Source organism: Pteropus medius, unplaced genomic scaffold (genome assembly GCF_902729225.1).
Source record: "Pteropus medius unplaced genomic scaffold, Ma_sr-lr_union100, whole genome shotgun sequence".
NCBI classification, from domain to species: domain Eukaryota; kingdom Metazoa; phylum Chordata; class Mammalia; order Chiroptera; family Pteropodidae; genus Pteropus; species Pteropus medius.
This window is the reverse complement of record NW_024354500.1, coordinates 18620794-18647538: the sequence shown is the minus strand read 5'-3', so window position 1 is coordinate 18647538 and position 26745 is coordinate 18620794. Positions and strand designations below refer to the sequence as shown.

Sequence of the window (26745 nt, the reverse complement as noted above, 5' to 3'; positions counted from 1 at the left end):
CAACTTTTCAAACAGATCAAGGCATATTACACACACCACACAGATCACGACACAGCAGCAATAGCTATAGTTATAAGTTGCTGTCCAACCGGTTCCTGAGAAAACACAAAAGAAAGGGATTCAGAGTGTACATGAAGAAAGGTCTGTGGTTTCTATAGGAAGAAGAAAGACCTTTCAGTATTTTTATGTAAATGAATTTTAGGATTAAGATTGTTTGCTTAAAAACAAGTACTTACGGTTTGATTATGGAGAACTTTATTGGAAGCAGAATGCTCTGTACACTCCTTGGAAGTTCTATTATCTATTAAAGTTGTATTTGAATCTACCATATCCACTAATGCAACACTCAGATTCACACGTAATGCATAGAGAACGAAGAAACCAAAAAAGGCCAAAACTGCTAAGTTGTAACGAGCAGAGCAGCACACTGGAGCTGAAACAAAGATTGGGGAAAAATTTTGTTAAAAGAATAACCAGAAAAATAATAACTTAGGTGATATTGTCTAAATCAGTAAAAGGTTACTTTTTAGAAGTGTACAAATTAATAAATCATGAATACTTTTCTGAGAATATTAAGCATATCTAAAAACATTTGTCAAAAAAGATTTGTTCCCAGTTTTTAAGGGAGAGGTATCTGTAGTTTTGATAAACATTTAACACCTGAGAGCCTGCATTGTTAAGTAGTTTCTTAAAACAAGGAGGCAATAGCTTTATCAACTTTGCTTCGAAAAATTTCCAACCCAAAGTCAATACTGAACCCCTAATCCCTGTCGGCTTGCAAAGATATGAAAAAAATAGGTAAGGGGGTTTAATGGCATCACTATTTTTAAAAAAGCTATCGGAAACATGGCCAATAAGCACTTGAGTACTTACTACAACATAGCATGTATATACCACTGACTACAGGTCAGTAACTATCTTATTGTAAATGTAGCACAGCACAAAAAATTTACTGCTGAGGATAGGGCATGAACCCCTTTTTGATAAATTTCTTATCTTGAAACATATCCTCAGAGGCTGGGTTTGAATCAAATGCTGTGATTAATAATTAAGGCTCTCCTAAACTAAATGTATTTAAAAATCCAGAAGCAGACTTGCAGAATCTATGACAGCTGCAGCATCTGTGACAGTTACTCAGTGGACCATGCTTAAAGGGTCCACAGCCATAAGTGAATGAACCACAATGACCAAAAAAAAAAAGGAAGGCAGAGTAGGTTGGAGGAACTAATGAGAGAAGATCATGAGAGAGGAGTTTGACTTATTTTTAACTCTAATTGCAGCTTATGCACATATTTTCTTCTTTTATTGAGTTGCATAATGGATGAGGAAATGGGAATTCAGGAAGGGTAACTGACTCCTTAGCGACAAAGAGAAAATGGCTACTTCAGGGTTTTACATCTTTAGATTTGGTAAACACTGAGAGTTTGATAAATATCTGTTTAAAAATATATTTCATTTGGTGATGACAAGTTAAATACATATATACACATGTGTGTGTCTGTATGTATGTGTGTGTTTTCCCCTACTCAGGAATCCTGGTGTTTTCACTGACCTAACCTCAAACAAGAATACAAAGGTTTTGGCGCTGACTCAAAATGACTAATTCATGGTGAAGCGTTAACGAATAGGGCACAGCGACACTTAGGTACATATTAATATAATAATAATCCAACTCACTTTTCTATAAGTCCACAGGCACATAAACAACTGCTATCATTTTTCCACTGGGCAAGATTTACATCTTTTGAGAGAGAACTTTTCATTTGGCATTCAGTAAACATGAGTTCCTTTCCTGTTAACTCTGGAGAAAGTTATGACAATAAGATAAAGTGCTACAATATATGTATAACAAGGGACAAAAGAGTCACATTAATCTGCGTGTGTCTGTGTGAACTATTATTAGCTATTATTACTACTTTTTCTGGATAGTAGGAATTGAGGTTATTTATCATTTGTGAGAAATTAGGGATTGGTAAAAGAAGTAAGAAGTTGTCAGAGAGTGGAGGTGTGACGTTTCCAGGGAAACATACACGATTGCCAAGTCAGTACATACCCATAAAAAACTGGTGGGAACAATCTGTCTTAGTGTGTGATGTTGAAAAACTGCACACTTGTGCTCAGAGGTAGGCACCAGGGAAGACGATAGGGCACTGCGATGGAGGTGGTGACAAAGCATAGGGCAAATGAATTTAAAGTACTGGCAAGAAAATAAAGTGTTGGACTGTGATTCTGATCCAAGAAAAAAGTAAAATGGAGATGGCTAATGGTTTAGGAAAATGCACACTGGAATATAAAAGCTCTGTGAGGACAGGAGAGAAGGAACTTGGAGTCCAGAGAACTGATGAGACATGGTACTGGATGAGAAGTCACTCAAGATGATGGCAGGAATTAGAGTGTAGAAGATGGAGATGTGTTGGGTGGCAAAGCCTTTGATGAATGAAGCAAAGTGCCAGGAAGTGGGTAGGAGACACACAATGTAGGGGAAAATTAGTGTAGTCCAAAGTCATTGAGAGTGGAAAGGTAATTATCTATGAGATAATTATCTATGAGAGTGGAAAGGTAAGTATCTATGTGGAATAAGGAGGAGTCAATCCCATCAATTAACACATGGCAAGAGAAAATTATCACCCCTTGAGAGAGTAGTGGGGAATGAGAATGGTATGCCCAGGCCAGGCTTCTGTTGAAGCAAGCAGGTGCAGGTGGTGAGGCAAGGCTGGTAAAAACCTGAGGATGTTAGGCATTTATTCGCTTCTGAAGGGTTTGCAATAAGGAGGTATAGGCCTGGGTGAGGAGCAAGTAGATACTGAACAGTGAGGGGCTGAGATGGAAAACCCAGGGTTAAGGGCACTGACCTAAGCAAAAGTGATGATGACTTTTTTAGAGGAGGATGGGCACTAGCCCTAGTGAGCCTCCCTGGCCAGGGAATTGCTTTAAAAAAGATTTCCTATCTAAAATGGATAAAATGAGTTTAACCTACCTGGTCTTATCCTACCTTAGGTATTTAATTCCTGATAAACTCTTATCTATTCGTAGCTTCTGAATTAATATTCATTTACATGAACACATCAAATTCCATTAAAATGGACTCAGTTACTTTAATATTAAAACTGATTTTCACCACATGACCTAAGGCTATTTCCCTTCATTCTGCAATATGGTTGCTCTCTAACAACACACCATGCCCATACCTTATATTTAAGACTATATTCACACACAAAGCATATTTGTGAAACTCAATGCTTGTGTAACTGAATCCTGAATGTAAACCACCCTGAAAAGAATAGATGCAACCCCTCAAAAAAACCCCAAAACAAAATCAATAAAAACAAAACAAAGGATGTACCATTTTAAGTTAGAAAATCACAAGTTTCTATAGAGTGTGACAGTGAAGAATGGGGTCCTCATTTTGTGGTGCCCAGATTCTCTGAGGAATACAAAATCCAAATGATCTTCATTGATGATGATGATGATGATGATGAAGATAATGATAATATTAATAACTAACACTTATTATGTGCCAAACTCTATTTTAAGCACTTTCTATTAGTTTATTTAATCTCCACAATAACCCTATGAATCAGGTAGATTATCTTCTCTAATTTATAAATAAGGAAGGCATAAGAGGTTAAGTAATTGCCAAACTCACACAGCTAGTTAGTGCATCCGGGATTGGCAATTAGGCACTGTGGCTCCAGATCTATGGTCTATCCTTAAACATAAATATCTTAGAAGATCTAAAGCTGATTTCTCCAACATAAATAAGCATATTTTTGGTGCAACAGTATTTTGAAAATCCACTTAATTGAATACATGATACATCTCATTCCTACAAAAGTAAACCTTCATTGGTGGAAAGTGTGAGGAATAAAGAATTTTTATGTGAGAGGGGAAGCTTCCTTGACTAATTCCTTCCCTTCCTTCTATCTCAATGGGGCAGAAAAATCTATAGACTTCCTGTTGTTTATCAGCATTGAGCCACCCTTCCCCCATCATTTTGGTGTACACCTCCGAAATCCACCAGGCTAAGTACTAAAACCAAATGCTTAGAGGTAGGGTTACTGAGAATTCTGTCATATTATATCAACCTGAGAGGTACTAATTCCTAACACTAAAGAAACATATCCTAATTTAAGCTCTCTCAATAAAGAAACACTATGCATACTTTAAAACCATGTCCTCTTATTCATGGTCGAGTGGGGAACTTTTACATTTGTGAAAGGTTAAGTAAAAATGATTAAGCATTTTGCAAATAGGAATTTCTTTGATATAACACTAATGTTGCAGTTTTACATCAAGGAGGGAGGCTGGGACTAAAATCCAAGAGAACTCTGAGGTTAGTCCTTAATAGAGCTAAATGCAATCTTTGGAAATTTAACTTCTTTGGCCTTCAAGTATTTCTACATAAAATCATGTGCCACCAGATGGTCGTTAGTTTCTAAGGTCTTTTAAGTGCTATAAAATTTTACAACTGACATTTTATCAGCCTTTCTTTAAAATCAAAACTATTCACTTAGGCATAAATAAGGTACAGCTAATTTCATATCAGTTTGTTTCAGAAACAAATGTAAAATAAAAATAAAATGTACATAAACATATGCACCGACCTTAGAGACTGTCTGATCATAATTGATGCTCATTCTGATAAAAATCAGCACTCTTCCCCTGCCTCCTGCTACATGCTGGTTCCTGGAAAAGGCCATTGTCCTGACCCAGTCAAGTATGTAAAACGTTTGTACCTGGGACTGGTCACTAAAGGTACCTGTGACTACCCCATCCTGTTCTATATAATTTTCTGGCAACTACCAAGCAGCACAGGGATCCATTTCATCTTGTAGCCACCGAAAACGTGCCTCTGATGTAAGTTTCCCTTAGTAAACTCTATTAATTACCAGACTGGAGTGACTAGCCTAATTCTTCGGTCTTTCCATGCCCTGTGCTTAGGGAGGTAGATTTTCAGTCCCAGGACCTTTCCCTAAGTCTGAATATACTGACATGGATGGGAAGTTTTCCTTTATTTTTTATTAAAAAAAATTTTTTTAAACACCCATACTTTCTTGAACATGCAAAGTGGATATACAGAACATAATTTAATTTAAAAATATAACTAAGGGTCATATCATTTCTCCTATCAAATTGTATGTGGTAGATATTATTACTAAAGCTAGGACAAGGGGCACTACTGAGAATGAGAGTAAAAGGAGGCCCCTGGCACCTCTTATAAAGTTGTTATACCCATCTTTACCTTTTCCATCTCTCTTTTCCTGGTGCTCCTTTCTTGTCCTCCTGCTCACAGCATCCCAGACAAAAAGCTTAATTTAAAATATTGCTGACTAATGCAAGATCCTATAATTGTAGGCTCCTCTTCCCTAGAACATTTATTATATTTTAAATAGAAAAAAAAAGCGTTGCTGTTATTTTTACTTCATTTTTGCTCTCCAGTGGGTATGTAAAAATAAAAAAAAGAAAGGAAATGGCTATAATGAAGACAGTCACCTCAAGTCAGGTGGAACAGGGCTAAGAGCTATATACTCAATCTCTGAATCAAGCTGGGATTGTTTTTAAAAGCAATGCTATGAGTTAATTTTTTTCTTTTTCCATCAACTTTACTAACACATAATTTACATACATTAAAATGCACCCATTTCAAACACAGTTTGGTGAATTTTGACAAATGTATACATCTGTGAAACCCAATCAAAATGTAGAACTTTTCCATCTCCCCAAGAAGTACTCTAGTGCTCCTTTGCGGTCAATTCCTTCCTGCCTGTAGCTCTCAGGCAACCACTAATCTGCTTTCTGTTATTATAGGTTGTTTTTGCTTATTCTAGAACTTCATAGTGATGGAATCATACATTTATATGATGGCTTCTTTTGCTCAGTGTTTTTGAGATTTAACCACATTTTTATGCGTGACAATAGAAAAAATTTTGAGAAAAATTCTAAATTAAATTACAGCAGACCAGAGGAGACAAAAGAGGTTAATCTGTTAATATAACTGTGGGCAGAAACTAACAAAGACTGCTTACATTCTTGAATCTATGTTGAAACTGTAAATCAATTTCCAGGTGGTTATTTTCATCTTATCTAACAAGGGATAGTTGACCACCAGATAGCATCAGACCTTGCTTATGCATGAACTTTCCAGACCGCTGCCCACAACCAATCCAAAATCAGCAAACACTTCTTCCTTATGGACTATACATCTATCCCCAAACCAGCCCTGCTTCATCTTCCCCCCAACTTACATATAACCAATGTAAATTCTTCCAAAACAACTTCCATCTTTCTTTCCCAAACTCATTGTATAAAAGATACCCATCAATACCAGGAAGGTGGACATGTCAGTCCTCTCCTTTTAGCTCTGCAGCTGATTGTTCAGACTGTATGTACCAGGCCCTGTTTTTTTTCCTCGCTAGTATATGGCTCAAAAACTTTTGGCCTCAAAGGTTGTTAACATGTGTGTCAGTAGTTTATTATTATTATTATTACTGAGTAGTATTCCATTGTATGGACATACAAAATCTGTTTATCCATTCACCTGTTGATGGATATCTAGGTTGTTTCAGTATTTTACTATTGAGTAAAGCTTCTATATTATGGTAATGTATATATAACTTTAAAATAAATTGCCAAACAGCTTCCAAGGTAGTTGTACCATTTTATACACTCATAGCAAAATGAGAGTTCTAGTTATTCCATATTTTTGCCAACATTGATATCTTCAGCCTTTTAAATTTTTAGCTATTCTAGTGGGTAATGACTCACTGTGGTTTTAATCTGCATTTTCTTGACAACTAATGATGTTTAACATTTGAGCTAAATTTATATATAAATCTCCCCCAATTACAACAAAATATGTCTCTAGAGAATATCTTTATTATGACATTGTTTCTGCATTTCCATATTATTTTACAGAAGAAGACTATAGACATCTAACACCATATGCCACAGGAAAAGATCAGTTTATGGAACTAAGTCCAACTTCCAGGTAAAATGTCACTGTGGTATAGTATTTATATAAGCATCTACTAAAATAAGCTACCAGCTGTTAGATGCAGCTATAATGTTGCCACCTTTACTGTTGCTATCTGATAATGTTAAAAAAGATATCACAGGACTATACTGCTCTTGGTCAGGAAAAATCAAATTTCTAATTCGACTGTTTCTCATGCACACATCTTTAGATTTGACTATAGAATTTGACTATAGAATGCATGCAAACTGATTTGTTTTTTAGTTTTAATTATTTTTTAAGGAAGTTACATCACAAAAGTATCAAATAGTAAAATATTTTAACTTCCCCAAATTCAGGGAGGATAGTTGTTAAGTACCTCCTTTTCTATTTGTTGCAAGACCTTTGGCAAGTTACCTCAGAGTTTTATAGCTATCTGGAGGATAATTAAGCTGTTTGCTAACTTAAATCTCATGATGTAAAAAACAGTGCGCAGCACTTTTAATCTCTTACTGCACAATTTCAAGATATTCACTGAGTTATGCAATAATTTCCCTCCGCATACTCACAAATGTTAACCTCAGTTCTTTTTTGTCTCCCATCCTCGCCCAAGGAACTACCAGATCACATGCTGGCTGACTTGAAGCTGTGGAAACCTGGCAGTAACAGCGGGGAAGAGCCAGCGGCTCGGTCCAGCCCTCTGTCCATGGATATGCAGGTTTCTTCTCCAGTTCGCTCTTATATCCGGTACTCCACCCGACACTTTGCGCATTGATTTGCGGATTCTCCCCTGGTTCGTTCTTCCATAGCATTCCCCCGCTCGATACTCCTTACAATCGCCAGGACTCCAGTGCCGGCGGTACCCAGCAGCTCCCTGCCCAGGTCCTGAAGGGCTGCACTTGCCAAAGTCCCACCCGAGCCTCCTACCGGGCCTGGCCTCGCGGTTCCCTACCGCCCCGGAGCAGCTTCTGGGCACCGGGGCGGGAGGGGGCTACGTGGGGCCCTGCATAGTTTCCCCTTCCTCGAGGCCCCTCGCGCCTTGGCTTCTCCCCCAACTGGGGACTCTCTGCTTAAGCAGCTCTGACCCCATTGCCGCCCGCCGAAACCCCTGGAGCTGCTCCCCTACTCACCGGCTTCCGCCCGTGGGGCGTCCTGCAGGAGGGGTGTGCTGTCCGAGGCCTCCTCGCTATCGCTCGGGGACAGGCCCTGAACTGGGGACCTCATGATGCCTCCGAGGAGCAGGTGTGCGACCTACTGGCCTAAAGGAGCGCTTCGGCCGGACAGCCGAAGCCCGAGGGCAGCGCTGGCCCGGCGAAGCGGCGCCGCTGGCACCGCCCCCGGCCTGAAACCGCCCCTCGGCCACGTCTTGTCACTGTGGCCCCGCCCGCAGGTGGCCGCACTGACTCCGCCCTCGCCGCCATCTTAGGTTCTGGCAACTCTGGGGTGGATTGGGCGGGGGTGGGGGGCGGGGGCGGAAAAAGCGGAATTCTGGGAGTTCCGGCCTGGTGGGGCGTGGTCCGCGTTTAGTTTCCCGCCTCGCCAGTTCTCGGCCTGAGGGGTTTGCGGTGGTCATACGTGTGAACGATGCTCACACCTCCTGAGCTTCTTTGTAAAGCGCAGGGGCCGCGCCTCCGGGACCGCGAACAAGTGGGAGCTTGGAGGTGGACAGTGAGCACTTGAATCGTGCATAATTAAGGGGAGGGCTTGGATCGAACTTGGGAAGTGGTTGGTGTGTATTTGACGTTCAGTTTTCAGTTGTAAATTGCCATGAATATTAGTAGCCGTGGTACTATCTATCTGTGATAGCATATTGTCTCTAAAATAGCTTTTGAGAAGGGAAAATAAATAGAAACATTGTCGAGTCCTATGAAATTGACGATTTTGTAGGTCAAAATAACCCAGTCTCGACGGTTTCATGTGATTCAACCTGTAGAATCTTCTGATACATGTGTGTTATGTCTCCACAGGGCTGAAGTTCAAAACAGATTGTCCTGGTATTTGCTGACAGGAAGAGGAACTAGGAAAATGGGCCGGCCTGCCTTGGGGTGCAGGCGGGGATGGATATGGGGCCTCTGTCCTGGACTTAGGCTTTAGTTCCTCAGTTATCGTGGGTAATAAAAATCTGGAGATAAAAGGAAAAATGTGGTAGATGTCCTCGGGGAGTTCATTGTAGCCAGAGAAGACTCATAAGCCAGTAATTGAATTAATCAGATCAGAGGCTTGGTGAAATCTGGGAACAAGTGGAAAGGTCGCCCTTGCACTGCAAGGATGGGAATTGCTGAAGATATCCTCAACCTTCTGATCAGTAAATGCTAGGAAACTTAACAACAATGAATCAAACCTTGTTTCTGAGTTACTGAAATTATCATGTAAATTTTAAATTCTTTAAGGAAAGATTCAAACTTTTTAGATTTGTAGAGCAATGCCACTCAACTTGAATATGCATTAAATCACTTGGCAGTTCCTTTTGAAATGCAGATTAAAATTGATCAGATCTGCTGTGACAGTCAATTTTGTGTGTCATCTTAGAGGGTGTTTTTGGATGAGTTTACCATTTAAATTGGTGAATTCTGGATAAAGCAGGTTGCTCTCCATAACGGGAGTAGACCTATTCAATCAAAGGCCCGAATAGAGCAAAAAGGCGAACTCCCTGAGCAAGGAGGCATCCTTTAGCAGACTACTTTCAGGCTTTATTTGCACCACAGGCTCTCCTGGGTCTCCAAGCTGCTGGCCCACATTTCGACTTGCCAGCCTTCATATTTACATGAGCTAATTCCTTATAATGATTCTTTTTATACACCTATGTTATATTGTTTCTGTTTCTCTGGAAACTCTGACTAGTACATTGGGGATGGGCCTGAGATTCTGTATTACTAAAAAGCTCACAGGCGACCACACTTAGAATAGCTGAGTTATAGAGGACTTGGACCAGGGAATAAAGCTTCCAACAGATTTGAAAGATTTCAAACTAGACTTAGGGAAGAAGACTGCAGAGGTAAAGTGTCATTCTCATTATATAATTACAGGGCAATGTGAAGTCAGTGTAACTCATTACTGATAATTATCACTTGTGACATGAAACTTCATCACATGCCTGAGTTAGTGTCAGGTTTACCCTCCTGTACAGTTATTCGTTTTTTTCCTTTCACATTATCCATACTTTTCTCTTTGGAAGGAAGTCAACATGTGCAGCCTGTATTTAAGGGGTAGGAAGTTATGCTTCACCTGTTTGAGGGGCAGAATTCTTTTGAAAGGGAGATTTGTCTGTTCTCCCCTATTTATTTATTTATTTAATCATGTATTAATATTCTTATGGACTCATGGTTATTTATTTTATACTTTAGGTTATAATTCCACACTATGTTATTTATTTGCTTGCTGAAATTGTTCCATGGTTGGTGATTGGGAGCTCTTTCAGTTGGCTCCTGTGTCTCTTTTATGTGTCCCTATTGTGTTTTTTTTAGTACTACCTTACTTTATGGTATAATAAGATGTTCCAGGTTCATCCTATATATTATCTGCTTCTGCCAGTTTTTCAAGGTAAATAATGTTAGAAACCAAGGTGGGAGATGGGTGTACTTCTTGCTACTGTATTGTCATTGATTCTAAGCCCACAGGAAGTACTTTTTTGTTTTGTTTTATAATCTTCCCAAGAAGATTTTTTAAAAAAAGTGTAAGATGACATCATTTTCTTCCTTATGTCTGCCATTTACTTCCTGACTGTTGATTACCATAGAAGATCGTTGTTGATGTTATTTATGTTTTGGTTGCAATTCCTTCTTTATCCACATTCTAAACCAGTGCTGTTCAATAGAAATATAATGCAAGCCACATAAGTAATTTAAAATTTTCTAGTACCACATCACAAAAACTTAAAAATAACCCCCAAAATAATGATATACATTATTTAACTAAATATATTGAACATTTTATTAATTCAATACCGAATGGATATAAAACTCTTAATGAGATATGTTACATTTTTTTTCGGTACTAAATCTTTGAAAACTGGTATATATTTTACACTTAGAGAACATTTTCATTAGGACCAGCGACATCTCAAGTGCTTGTGGGCTACCATATTGGAAAACACAGTTCTAGACTAACTGAGGGCTTATTTCTCTCCCCAAATCTTGTTTTTGGATGGGAAGTGAACATCATCTGAGCTGAATGCCTAGTTCAAAAGGCTCCAGCTATTTTCTTCCTCTGTAAAATGAATAATAGAAACAACCTCATAGGGTTGTCTTAAGGATTGACTAAGACAATGCATGTAAACCACAGTACATGCTGGAAGTAAGTCTCCACATATGTTAACCATTATAATTTTTATTATTTGTTTTGCAAAATGAGCTTACCCATCTTAGAAACTCCCTTTTGATTTTTACTATACCTTTTTAAAAACATTCTATCTGAAATTATGTAGTTGGCCGTGTAACTGTTTTAGGTCCCTTTTGTGACTGTAGGTTTCCTGGGAATTGGTACTGTCTTATTTTTGCAAGCTGAGCAGTTTCTAACGTTGGCTCTTTCACCGTGTTTATCATGTTTCACAGTGCCTTATCCTTTTGGCCTTGGTGAGATGACTAAGATGAGAATTTCAAGTAGATGAGAATAGATAGGGAATAAAAAATTGAATGGAGGGACAATTATTTGAACCACAAAAATTAAAAATAGTAAAACTGGTAAAGGAATTTTTGGATGAACGATGTGGCCCTATAAAGTAATCCTGTCTTTATCTCAGCTTTTCCTCTAAAATAATGATAATCACAAATTATAATGATTATTGAGATATAATGGTTATTGAGATATTTTATTCAATGTTTTAATTTATTTTTGCCAACATGACAGTTATCTGAGAGTTGATTTCTTCAGGTCAATTTCTAAATTCTTTGCCATTTTATGATTTTGAATCTCTAGGATTTTGTAACTATTTTCTTTAAGAAACATTTCATCTTTGGATACTTTTTCCTCATAGAGTTCTGTGAGTTGAATTCCACTGATCCTTTTTTTTCTCATAATATCTTTGTAACTTACACAGAGTATTAAAATATTTGCTCAGAAATTAGCTTTATGCAAAGGATCTGTACCACACATATCAGCCTAACTAAAACAATGACCTGATGTAATTATATAGGGAGTATTAAAGTATTTTAAAAAGATGTGATTGATAAGAAAATTTTCATTAACTCTAAGGTTTCTCTCTACTGCAGTCTTCTAGCAATACTTTTCCTTTTCAGGCATCACAATTCCTGATTTCGAACTTTGTTACAAAGTTTTCATAATAAAAATAGTGTGGTAATTATTTTGCAATATATATGTGTATCAAATCATCATGTGTACCTTAAATTTACATATGTTATATGTCAGTGATATCTCAATGAAGCTGGAAAAAAGATTTCTCCTTTTCCGTTAAAATACCATCTACATGTACCTCATTGTTATTTCTCTATAATACAGGTCTGATACTATTACCCCTTTAAAAAAATTCTTCACTGTTAGCTTATTGTTTAAGTCTTCATATTTTTCGATTGTGTATAACATCAATAAAAATTTTGTAGCAGAGGAAGCATGAAAAAGGTGAAGGGAAATAGGAGATACAAACTTCTAATTATAAAATAAGTCACAGGGATGTAATATGCAGTGTAGAGAATATAGTCAATAATATTGTAATAACTTTGTATGGTGACAGTTACTAGACATTGTGTTGAACCACTTTTTTAGGTATATAAATGTTGAATAACTATGTTTACATCTGAAACTAATATAATATTGTATATTAACTATATTTTAATAAAAATTTTTTGAATTTGCACCCAACATGTATATTTTCTTTGTATATTAAACACACACACACACACACACACACACACACACACACACACATTGCACTAAACAAACACTCAAAATTTAAGAGAAAAGATAAATACAAATAGATTTTCTGATTTTTCCCTGGATCATGTGCACAGTTTACTGTCATGTTTATGTGATAGCATGCACTCAATTTTTATAGCAGAATTTGAATTTCCTCAGAGCTTTACAGTTTAACAATTGGATAATTCTTGTAACATACCCACAGAGACATGGGTATTATTATAAATATTTTAAAGAGGAGAACTAATAGATGGCGCTCGAATGAAGTGATTTGTCCATGATCAGCAAATGCCACTATTAAAATTCAGATTTATTGCTTTTTCTAGTATTCGAATCCTAGGATGGTGGTTCTTTGTAATTCCCCTTATTTTCTACACTTCTTTGTTACCTTCTTAAAACTTTTGAGTACAATTTCGTTTAGTCTTGGAAGTCATTTCAATGATAAGTATATAATATGTGAAATCACTTGCCAATTACAAATTATATGTCATTTTCTTTGTCAACCTTTTTTTTTTTTTTTCATTTACTTGCTATCGGGTGCTGAAAAAACAGCCACAATAAAAAAAAAAGATATAAGTAATGTTGCCCTGTGAAAAGTCTGGAAGAGACTGATGTGTAAAAGTTAAGTACACTGAAAAATTTAAGAAAATAAGTCATTGTTTTATCTCTTTAACTTCAGGGAGTTTAAGATAAAACAGTTTTTGCTAATGTTGTGAAATATCGGTGGAACAGATAGTAACTCAGATAGGAAAATCACATAAGAGGCACAAGAAACAGAATGACCTTTAGAAATGAAGCTAAAAGTGCATGCAAAGCAACTAAAAATTGAATGACTCAGGCAGATTAGAAGATTAAAGTTCACATCTGTTCTTCTAACTAATATGTGATTCTATGGTGTTGTTAGTCAGCTCTTCCTGATAGTCCTTTTTGGTCAGAATTTTCTCTACATATACTTACATATTTTCTGTCTAATGAAAGCATATACTGGCTTAGAAACCAGTTGTTATTTTTATAACAGACAAGACAATGAAATCAATGGAATCTTGATATTAGGAAGTGTACAGAATCATGATAACCTGCCAATTTATACAGTAATACCTTATTTTTCCAATGCATGTATTATTAAAGTTATACATAAATTCAACCATACTTAAGATGACACCTGAGAGTGTGCTATTTTTTTTCGAAAAGGTATGATTAATCCTTTCGTAGAGGGATAGCTGAATTTTCATTTTTTAGATGTTCTTTTAATAGGGCAAATTTATTCTGGTGTTCTCACCAGTAATTTAAATAAAAAGAAAAATTGAGTAGAAATTGTAGACAGTTCCTATATTTGCTGCCTGCCTCCACCCCAATTTTTCCAGTTATTAACATCATGCATTGCAGTTTAGTCATTCTAATAGGTATGTAGTGGTATATCATTGTTTTTAAAATTTTCAGTTCCCTTATGATATATGATGTTGAGCTTCTAATTCTTTTAAATCTGTAGCAGTTTTAGACATTTCTTCCCTTGCCGTGCCATTTATTTGTTAAAGAAACCAGGCCATTTATTTTGTAGAATTTTCCACATTCTGACAGAATCATGATGTATAAAGTACATGCTTTTTTGATGGAGGTTTAGTATCATCATATTTTAAAGAGAACACACCAAAAAGATCCTATTTGGTGGAAAGACCTTAAGATTCTACTGTAGTTTACATATTAACACTTAAATTTAATATTTTAAGATATTTTGCTTACGTAGAATAGACAGGCATCCCTCACACATTTCGGCTAACAGATTTCTTTTTATATAATTTGTCTGATTTTGTGTTAACTGACAGAACAAAAAAACCCCCTGACCAATGCCGAGTTAAGGTTCTTCAATTCTATTCAATGGTGTCTATTTCTAGGACTTTTAGTGCACACTAAAAAACATTTTGAAAATGTAATTTTCTAAAAATGCTTTAGGTTAAGTATGCATTTTGGAGAAGCCACATTCTAGCTCTCTTCAGGAACAACGAGAACTCAAGAGAAACGTGGTTTAAAAGAGATTCAATATATGCACCCTTATGTTCATTGCAGCATTATTTACAATAGCTAAGATATGGAAGCAACCTAGATGTCCATCAATAGAGGAATCGATGTGATATATGCATTTACACAACGGAGTATTACACAGCAATAAAAAAGAAGGAAAGCTTGCCATTTGTGATGACATGGATGAATCTAGAGGGTGTTGTGCTAAGTGAAATAAGTCAGGCAGAGAAAGACAAATATATGGTTTCACTTATGTGTGGAATCTAAAAATAAAACAAAACAGTTATTGAAAGGAATGGTTACTGGAAAGGAGAGGGCAGGGGATGGATGAGAAGGGGAGGGGAATATAGTTAATATTGTATAAAGTTTACATGGTGACATGATTATGAGATTTAGTGGGGTGATCACATTATAAGTTATAAAAATGTCACATCACTGTATGGTACACCTGAAATAATATAACCAATGTAAGATTGTTCACCAATTATATTTAAATAAAATAAATAAATAAATGAAAAAAATTGGGTTGCTATAATTGTGGCATTAGAAAACATAAAACATTGATTTATTTTAAATGTAAGAATATTAAAGTGCTGCCTCTTCACTGAATGAATTGTAGTTGCTTTGACCATTTTCTCATTAAAAAAAAGTGGATTACTTCATTTAATTATTTTAATAATGTTCTTAACAGAATGTTTGCTATGGGAATACATAGTTACTTTATAGTCAAAATGGTTACATAATAAATTCTTCTTGACATAATTTTAAAAAGTAAAATAAATTCAAGGGTGCTCTAGCTGAGCATTTTACTTTCTGGTTTATAATTGATGTCTTGGTAATAATGTTCTCGTTCGTTGAGGGAACGATTTCTCTTGACAGAAATTTTTATTTTTTAGTGAAGGATCTACTACTCTATGGCCTATTACTCTTTTAATTCTTGTGTTTTAAATGGTAATGTAGAAAGTATTGTTGGTGTCGTTGGTGATCTGTGGATCAAGTACATAAGAGATTTAATATTTAGTTATTAAGTAAACGTTCTGTTTAAAAAAATAGATATTTTATTTGTTTGAAAGGAACAAATTACTTTAAAAAAGTCAAGATTTCATTTAATGAAAACCATAAACTATAATGTACATTGTTATCCCTAAACTTCTTATGTCATATATATTTTGAGGGATTGACAAATTTTTATCAAGATGTCTTATATTTCTATGGAAACTGTCCTTCAGTGTAGGCAAAACCGCTGGTACTGCTCAGACCCATTTCTGCACATAATGGGTCTCTTAAATTCTTTACCCCATTGCAAATGAGGGAATCATTTCACTACTATCTCCTGACCGGGGTTGATGTACATTAGTTAATTTACTAACAATTTAACAATGTGGATCCTGTGTAAGTTCAAAAAGGATATAAAGAGATGGGACCAACGCAGCTTACAGAAATATACTTGGGACTTCAGTGTTATCTAAAGAAACCCTGCGTTTTTATAATTGAATCCTTACGGGAATGAATGAAATTGCTGGAGATAGTTATAGCTATCTCGGAATAAGATCATACTAGCAATTATTTCCTCAAATTTTAAGAATCTTTAAAATTTTCTGATAGTAGAAGGGAAAAGGTAGAGAATAGCTCATTATAAACCCAGTATGTGTAAAAAAACCCAGACAAACCTGGGTCACCTGAAAGTAGATTTTAGAAATGTACTATCATTTCATTTATTTTCTTTAGAAATCAATGGAATGATAGCTGTTATGGTTTCCAGATATGGCTCTAATTGTAGATTTTTAATACAGTATTTTTTTTAAAGTTGTAGTGAGTTTAAAACAATTTAAAACATTTTTTATTATCCATAAAATGGAATTAATACCTGGCTTCAGTTTAATAGCTTTTACGGTTTATTGTGTGATTGTTTTGTGGCAGGCCCTTTATCTCATTTAATCCTCCTGGCTCCCTCCAAGGTATTATCTTCATTTGACAGACAAGCACTTTGAAGCTTGGAGGTGGTAAGCAGTTTGCTCATAGATACAGATGGTAAATGGTAGAGGAAAGAACCTAGGTACTAGCTTCTCAAGTTCAAAAGTTTGTCTGAAGGGTTAAACAATATACAAGAAGGCAAAATGCGTGGAGCACGATAGTGTTCTGTGAATGTTGATTTGCTTCCTTTCCTTTCCACTTAGACCACAGGGAAGAGAGATGCCCACTTCATGTGCATTTTCCTCTCCCCACAATTTTATACCTAAACATATAAGATCACTTTGTTACTGAGCAGTAGTCAACAGTGGGCTTATTTTAAAATATATTTTCAGTCAATGAAAGTAAAACATTTTCTGGCCTAAAACCTAAACAAATAAAAATTTAAAGCAAACAAATATATCAAAAGGTAGCACCCAAATCAGAGATTACCATCATCATGGAGCTTTGGGTTGTTGATGGCTTGTGAGTGCATATAAATTAGAGGTCAAGGTACAAAGGGCCCATGAATGGTCCCTACCATGGATGACTTTGCATGTACAGGATCCCAGATTTAAAACCTGGGCCTGATACTGAGCACTTCTTTAGAGTCTGCCAGGTGATTTGCTGTCCTCCACAGCTGCCACTTCCAGAGATACCTGAAGTTGGGAGATCATTCAAGTCTACCTTGAGAATCCTTGGTGTTGGCCCAGAGTAAACTCTTCATCACAAATGTCTAAAATATACCTGTTCTCCAGGAATACAAGTGAAAGGTATTTTTAGGATGGGTGGCATTTTTACTAAGGTTTAGGTTGGCATTAAATTGAGGTCGTCTTTAATTTTTATTGAGGGAAATTGAAATTCTTTTGTCCACAGTGATGAATTCAAGTCTATTCAGGATCAAGGTGGTAATTCTGAGATCCCTATGGTCTCATGTTCATGTTCTTCCTAGCATTCTATATGGCTGAACCAATCATGTAACTGTGGTATAAGCTGAGGTAATAGATGGTCCATTTCACTGATGTTTAAGCAAGTGACATGGAAACAATTATCTTTGCTAGACTCCTAATTATATAACAAGTATAAGAATTACATTTCTTTATAATTGGAAACATTTTTTCATAAGAATTTTATCAGTAACTCTTTAGCTATTGTCACATTCTAACAGAAATGTTTACTTTCCTCTCCCCGTTTTTTTGACCCAGAAGCATCCACTCTGAGGCACAGAAAAGAATGAGGTTATGCAGTCATGCTCCACCTAATGATCGATCGTATGGTGAAAAAAAGACCTCATATACAATGGTGGTCCCATAAGATTATAATGGAGTTGAAAAATTCCTATTTCCTAGTGATGTCATAGCCTATCATCGGGGTGCAATGCATTCCTCATGGATTCGTGGTGATGCTGATGTAAACAAACCTACTGTACTGCAATCATATAAAAGTACAACACATACAATTATGTACAGTACATAATAGTTGATAATAAACAACTATGTTACTGGTTTATGTATTTACTACAGTATACTTTTAATTTATATTTTAGAGTGTACTTTTTACTTATATAAAACAGTTTGCTGTAAAACAGTACACCATGTTAGGGGCCAGCAGCTTCATATATCTCCTATTTATTATATCCCTTGATTACATCATTTTCTTTTGTGCTTGATTTAATATCATGTTGTTTTGTACAGTAACATCCTATATAGGCTTATAGTTAAGAGCAATAGGATATATCATACGGCCAAGGTATGTGCAAGGCTATACCATCTAGGTTTGTGTAAGTACATTCTGTGATGTTCATACAAGGACAAAATCACCCAACCATGCATTTCTCAGAATATTTCTTTTTTTATTATTAGTTTAGGTATACAGTACATCGGTTAGATATTTATGTAGTTTATGAAATGATCCCCTGATTATCACCCATCTGACTCTACATATACCTATTACATTACTACTGACTATATTCCTATGCTGTACTCCCTATCCCCGTGACCATCTTTCAACCACTAATTTGTTCCTCTTTAACCCTTTATCTTTTTCTCCCACCCCCGCAACCCCCCTACCCTCTGCCAATCACCAGATTGTCCTCTGTATTTGTGAGTCTGCTTTTGTTTGTTCTTTTTGTTCCTTCTATTCCTCATATAAGTGAAATCATATGGTATTTATCTTTCTGTTTGACATATTTCACTCAGCATAATAACCTCTAGGTCCATCCATGTCATTGCAAATGGTAGGATTTCATTTTTTTTATAGTTGAGTAATATTCCATTGTATGTATGAACCATAACTTTTTTATCCAATCATCTATTGATGGGCATTTAGGTTGTTTCCATATTTTGGCTATTGTGAATAGCGCTGTTGTGAACATAGAGGTGCACAGATCTTTATGAATTACTGTTTTGGTCCTCTAGTGGCACACAACTCCATAGGGATCATATGGTCACTCCAGTAACATGTTGCATCAATTGCTGTGACCACTAGGTGGCATGCTGGTGCAGAATGGCAGCACCCTAGGTAACTACAGAGTTCTATGGCTTCTCATGCACAAGCATGATGATCAGAGCATTTACAGCAGGCTTTTCCTGGGTTCAGAATGCAGCTAGATGAATCAAGCATCTGTCTGTCACATTATGGACTTAAAGTTCCAATGGCCATTCCTCTTCATTTCTTTTAGACCTTCAAACACAAAAGACTAAGGGTCCTATCTCAGATAGTAGAGCTGTTTCCTAACTATCTTAATGTTATTCCAGAGCTCCCTAGAGACATCTAGAACTCAGAGGGGTCACAGTTTAAAATTTTGAGTCCGTTCTGATAACTCAATAGCTCTGTAATAAAAATTTAAAAACACCCAAAGTGGTGATGGGAATTGTAAAGGAGGGTTTATCAACTACAGTCTCTGGAGATACTACAGCCCAACAAAATTATGTCCCTTTTCAGTGTTTATGAGAAGTTAAGAGGTTTCAGTCTAAACTGGCTTCCAGTGGTTCATCCTTAGTTAGGAGCCAGCTATTTTCTCTTTCACCATACTCTTTTTCCGTTTTACAGTGATATTGACTTCAATAGTGGCAATGAGTCTCTCAACTATGATAAAACAACTTTTGTTCCTATGTGTCCTGAGATTGGAAGAAGTCTGTTTTTGGCTCAGACTGATGTGCCTTAAATGATCTCTCAGGGAGTGATGTTGCCGTCTGGTTTGGTTACTGTCTCCGATGCTTGAACCTTCCCAGACCCTATATTACCCTCCCTGCGTCTACCCAGCTCTTGTGTCATGGTACTACCCCTGGCTCCAGTGAGTGCTAGCATATCTCTCTGAGGTGTGCTAGCTTGTGTCCTTGTTCAGAATTTAAACTCTGCCTTGTTAGTCCGGTCACCATGTTGCTAATTAGGCTCTCCTATTAGCACCTGAACTTCTTGCCTATACTATTCTTCTGTTTTAAGGCTCTTGATGCTGTCACCATTGGTCAATTCAGCTATACATTTTTTCATGTCTGTTTAGTTGCTTGAAGGAAACTAATTAATAGAAAATTCAAGAGACTCTACAGAAAAACTCTTAGAACTAATAAGAGTTCAGCAGAGTTGCTGAGTACAAGATCAACATACAAAAGTTAATGATATCTTTTATACCATTAATGATATCTTTTATACCATTAGTAACTCATTAGGTAATGCAATAAAAAATACCACTTATAATAACATCAAGGACTGAAATCTGACAAAGGATGTACAGATCTTTGTGGAGAAAAAGTATGAAATGTTATTGTAGAACATAAAAACGTAAATATAGAACTACACCATGCCCATGTATGGGAACATTCAATTTCATAAAGGTATTGATGCTCCCTATACTAATCTATAAGTTAAATGAAATTCAGATAAAAATGCCATCATGCTTTTCCCCATGGAACTGGACAGATTCTAAAGTTCATATGGAAGAATAATAGTCAAAGAACATCCAAAAACAATTCTGAAAAGAAACTAGGAGAGGAAATTTACCTATTAGACATCAAAACCTGATACAAAACTTAAAGCATGCGATGTCTGGCCTAAGGTAGACAAATAAATCAATAGAAGAGAAACTAAAGCTCAGAAGTAGACTGAAGCATTTGTAGCAAATTGATATAAATGCGATATATTAGTTAGAATTTCTTTCTGTGAGTGACAGGAGACTCAGAATAGCAATGGCTCAAACAAGATAGATATTTATTTCTCTCTCACCTATTAGTCCAAAGGACATTAGGGACCCAGACTTCTATTTTCTTATACAATTGTGCATGGGCTAATTTTCTAAACTCAACTAATGGCTCAAGATGGATTCTCCAGCTCCAGCCAACATGTCTGTATTCCAGCATAAGAAAAGAAGTTAAGAATGGGAAAAGGCATGTCTCCTCTCTTTCAGGACATTTTTTGAAGGTTGCATACACTACTTCCGCTAGCAACTTATTGGCCAGAACATGGCCACAACCAGCTGCAAGTAAGGCTGAAAAATGTAGCTAATTCCGGATGCCCATGTTTCCCACTAAAAATTCTGTTATTATAGAAGGAAATGGAGAAAGGATATTGAAGAAGTAGAAGATTCTACTCAGGTGGCAATACAAATTAGTAGAAGAAAGATTTATTTTTTAATGCATGTCTTGAGGCAGCGAATTCATATGGAAAAGTAAAATTAGATGCATTCCTCACACTATACATAAAGAAAAAATTTAAATAAATTAAAACCTAAATGTGAAAAGTAAAACTTTAGGACCACTTGGAGAAAATATAGGAGAATATCTTTATGATTTTGCAGTAGGAAGAGATGATTTTTTTTTTTTAACAGAAGACACATAAAGCACAACTTATTAAGCAAAGGTGTTATAAATTTGTCCTCAAAATAATTAAAACCCTCTGTGTCACAAAGGACAGAATAAACAAAAACAAGAAACTGAGGAAAATATTTGTAACTTATATGTTAAGATAATGTTTTGGAATCCAGAACATATAAAGCTCCCATAAATCTATTAGAAAAAAATTAATCTAGTACAAACTGGACAGAAAATCTCGTGAGGCAATTTATAGAAGATGAAAATAGAATGACAATTAATACATAAAAAATTATTCAACCTTATTAGTAAAAGTATTGAATGGAAGGATGCATTCTAAATTATAATGATGGTTGCTTCTGGACAGACAATATCAAATATCTAGAGAGAGAGAGGAATTGGGTTGGAGGAGAGAACGAAGGGGAGTTTAATAACTTGTTACATGGCTCCCAGTCGTTAAGTTAAAAAAAAATGAAGAAAGGAAAAAACCAAACCACAAAGCCCTCTCCGTTAACAATTTTCTCAACTTCATTTGCACAATCTTAGACAGGGCTCCCTGAGGTCTGCCTATCCATTAGTCCTTGTCTGCACCAGCAGAGAGTAGGAGGTCAATTGGAATGTCACAGCACTTTCCCTCCTTAATGACTGCATTCATCCTGGCCCTTCACAAGGCCATGCTGAGGAGGGTGACCTATCATTCATGCAGAAGCCCTGTGGCTCTTATTCTCTTTGATGCTATATCTCTACGAAGGGAAACACAGGGATTCTATGTTGTTTTTGATAAGGATCCATTCTCATTTCTTAATCTTGCAAAAGGGGAGCATGACCTTTCTCTCGGTAAGCTCTGTTATTCTCTGACTCCTAGGGATAAACAGGATACCTGAGTTAATTTGTTCTCTTTCTTGGCAGGCTGTTCTCCCAGCTAAACCCAGGAATTTTTGATAAAATTGGCCATCAGATAAAATTCTAATGGTCCCTGATCCATGAGTCCTGCCCAGGTAATTTAAAAAAATAAAAGAGAAAAAATTAAAAAGAAAAAAGGAAGTCTGTAATAATAAATTATTTCAGTGATTGAAAGAAGCCTCTGAAATGGAGTCCTCATTAATATCTGACTTTTTATCATATCTAAAATGAAAATGTCATCTTTCTGTGAGAGACCACACACAAGACTCGTCTGGTAGTGGTCGTGTTGAGGTGACAGGCCCTCTGTGAGTTGAAGTGTGTATCTGGTGCTTGTGAAATCATGGAGCTGAGAACAGCAACTGTGTGGCTTTAGGGTGAGCTCATGGTGGGAGAGGAGCAGAAGCCAAAATGAGCTAAATGTGCATGTATGAATACAGGATCAGGATGAGTCTAGGGGAGACTGCATGGCAAAGCAAACAAGCCAGCTTGGATGAGACATCAGAATTAAGTCTAAGGTTGGGAGGAGGCAGGTGACCAAGCAGAGTAAAACTGGGGACCACAAACCAAGGGATATAGGTATAACTATGATTAATTTCTATTTTGTTTATTTCTGCTCCAAGTCCTTTTTATTACTGCACATTGTTTTGGTTTATATTCTAAATACATTAGGTACAGATTTATGTAATTACATGTGTATTGCTTCTATTCTTTTTGTTTTATACAATTCCTTTTTGCAAAGATCTGCAATTTGATAGAAGTTCAAGAAGCAAACACATTTTAGTACATGGAGGTAAATATACTTTTATAATAGCCCCTGAAGCTTGATTGGATGATTCTTATTAAAATACAACAGTGGAAGGGTATGCCATATTCAAAAGACAAAATACTGAAGAATGGGTGGAGAAATTGCTCTTCGTGCCAAAAGGGCTTAGCCATGGTGGAAATGACTGACCTCAAGGATATGTTGTGATTTGTGGGGGCATACAGGATGTGAAAGATCAGCTTTCATGTTCTGGGTAGGCAGAGAAAGGGAAGTGGCAGTGGGGAGCTTTGAGGGAATCATAGGCTCACCCACACAGCTTGCCAAGCTTGCTTGAGGAGACAGTCCCAGGTGGGAAAGGCCTGAAACTCTGACATTGACTTAGGAGTTCTCTCTCACAAGGAGATAGATCTATTGGGAGGGGGCACTTAGGGAAGTCCAAGGCTGCTACAGCCTCATTCTTGTGCACTCAGGGATCCAGATGCTCTCTACCTTTCTTTCCATTCTGCCCTCCTTGGTGGCTTTCATCCTCTGAGTTGCAAGGTCTGATGCCTGTGTTCTGGGCAAGATGAAGTGAAAGAGCCACAGACCTGCTTTCTTGAGGTGTTGCCTTTTTATTCAGGGGGAGAATGCTTTCCCTACAGTGTTATTTTCATGTCTCATTGTGCAGAATAATATCACAAAGTCATGTCTTGTTGGATTGAGCCTGGAAAGGCATATTTTAGCTCTCCAGCTCTTCTGACAAAGGAATATATAGCAGAGGGAGGCAGTAGATAGCTTTTCAGAAGACAGTCTACAGTGTTCATTTCTAAAGCAAGTAGGTGGTTCCACAGGTTCCTCGCAACCAAAAGTGAACAATGAAAATGTAAAGCAAGGAGAAGCTAAGAAGTTAAAATGTGGATAACAGAGCAAAGAAAAAGTATTACGTCAATGTGACAATTAACTTTTGGTGTGTGTATTATATTGACCAGGTTTTAAAACCTTGACACAGGGTCTTAGCTCTGTCTTCTTTAAAAAGTAACATTTTAAATCCAGTATTTAAAAGTTAAACATAGTTTAAAGACTCAAATAATTCTACAAGACAGTAGAAAACAAAAAAGAAACCCAGCAGTCCCCTTCACCTTCAACTGCCTATTTCCACAGGAAGCCATTATAAACTGAGAATTTTCTTTCTTGGTATTTCTAGCTCAAGTTTCATTTTTTCCATCGTCTCTCCATTTCTTCATGGAGGCCTGAACTAGATATCTTTCTTAGACTGTGATAATTTCAGACAAAATTTTGGGACATAATTTTCATCTTCTCTGTGATAATATTTTTCTGGTGAGTATGATTAGCCATTTTTTTCTGTTTTAGTTTTTTTCTTTTAAATTGAATTTTCTTGTATTTTTGTATAACTTGTTTTGGAACAAAAATATTTTCATTATGGAGCATTTCAAATATATACAGAAGTAGAGAGAAGAATACAATGAATCCCTGTGTTCCCAACACCCAGTTTCAACAATCATCAACTCACAGCCACATTATTCTCCCTCTGACCCACCTGCTTGTCCCTTCCTATATTATTATTCTTTGTAGTAAAAGATACACAACATAAAATTTACCATCTTAACCATTTTTAAGTGCACAGTTCTCTGGCATGAAATATATTCTCATTGTTGTGCAACAATTAACCATCATCCATTTCTAGAACTTCTTCATCTTCCCAGACTGAAACTCCCTTCTCATTAAACAATAACTCTATTCAGTAGAATGTATTTTCTACCACTATAAATTTGACTACTCTAGGAACCTCATATAAATGGAATCATACAACATTTGTCCTTTTGTGACTTGCTTATTTTACTTAGCATAATGTCTTCAAGGTTCAAAAATGTTATAGCATGTGTCAGAATTTCCTTCCTTTTTAAGGCTGAATAATATCTTATTGTGTGTATATGCCACACTTTGATTATCCATTCATCTGTCAAGGAACAATTGGGTTGCTTTCATCTTTTGACTATTGCGAATAATTATTCTATGAACACAGGTGTACAAATAACCATTTGAGTCCCTGCTTTCAATTCTTTTGAGTATATACCCAGGAGTAAAATTACTGGATCATATGATAATTCAATGTTTAATTTTTTGAGGAACTGCCATACTGTTTTCCACAGTGGCTGTACCATTAAACACTTCTACTAGCAATGCACAAGTGTTTCAATTCTTCCATACCCTCTCCAACACTTATTTTTTTGTGTGTGTTTTTTTCTTTTGTTCGTTTCTTTGGTTGTTTTGTGTGTGAGTGTGTGTGTGTGTGTGTCTGTGTGTGTAATAGCCATCCTAATGGTTCTAAATTGGTTCCTGTATTATTTTTGAAGCAAATCCTAGACATTTTAACATATTACCCACAAATATTTAGTATGTATTTCTAAAAGATAAAGACCTTTTCCAAAAATGTAACTCCAACTAAACAATTAATAAAAATTCTTTAATATCAAATATTAAGTCACTATTCACAATTTTAACTATTTCAGATGTGTAATAATTCTTTTTTTCAGTTTTGTTTGGATCTGGAGCCATATAATATTCACACATTGCTATTAGTTGTTATTTGTCTCTTTAAATCTATAGTTTCTTTCAATTCTCTTTATTTTTCCTTGAAATTTATTTATTTGAAGAAATTGTATTGTTTAATAAAGTATCCTACAGTCTGGATTTCGCTAACACGTTTGCATGATATTTAGTATGTTCCCCTACATTTCCTTGCAAGTTGGTAGTTGAATCTAGAGGCTTGATCAAATTCAGGTTCAATATCTTGACAAGACCGCTTAGGCGATGCTGTATTCTTCTACTGGGAGACGTATAGTATCTGGCGATCTCCTTTTGTGATACTAGCAGTCATTTATGATCATTGTTTAGATCTGTATGATGATCCCATATGGCAGCTATTAGTCACATGTCATTATTTAAATATAAATTAAAATTAAATAAAATTAAAAATTCAGTTCTTAGTTGCACTAGCTACATGTCATATGCTCAGTAAGTTCATGTTTCTCATGGCTACTGTGTTTGTTAAATATGTCCAGATATAGATTATTTCCATCATCACAGAAAATTCTATGGGATAATACTGATCTAGATCTATTATTTCATTAAGGGTTGTGATATGGGGCTATTCTACTTCTAACATTGATTTTACATTTACTAGCTGGAAAACTTCTATAAATGGCAATTTCCCTATATGTACTATTTGGTTCCCAGCGATATAGTTCATGATGGAAGTCAGGATGGAGCTTAGTTCTCTTCTTTTAAAGAGACTGATTCCATAACTTATAACTCAATAAACCATGCTTACATCAACATAATTATATAACCATTGTTTTTTAAGAATCTAGATAAGTTTATTGTCCTTCAAATATTTCATACAAAAAGGAATACAGCAATCAGATCAGGGTTTATGAAAAAATTAAAAAATGCAGGTTTGAACATGTTGCTCTATTTACATTGAG

At 36.1% G+C, this 26745-nt stretch overlaps 1 protein-coding gene across 5 annotated transcripts in view; it reads right to left on the bottom strand.

The window, feature by feature from the left end:
* SLC17A5 (solute carrier family 17 member 5) overlaps positions 1-8308 on the bottom strand; it is a 45681-nt gene extending 37373 nt beyond the window's left edge. The window contains exons 1-2 of one of the 5 annotated variants that reach the window (XM_039853297.1): positions 8083-8308; positions 237-433 (exon numbers count right to left, since the gene is read on the bottom strand). In XM_039853297.1, coding sequence (XP_039709231.1) covers positions 237-433; positions 8083-8176 — 291 coding nt within the window. In that variant the 5' untranslated portion in view covers positions 8177-8308. Of the gene's footprint in view, positions 1-236; positions 434-1677; positions 1802-5242; positions 5378-8082 lie in introns of those variants that run through there. The other 4 variants (XM_039853296.1, XM_039853293.1, XM_039853294.1 and 1 more) reach the window with 4 other exon arrangements.
* Between the last annotated feature and the right edge of the window lie 18437 nt (positions 8309-26745).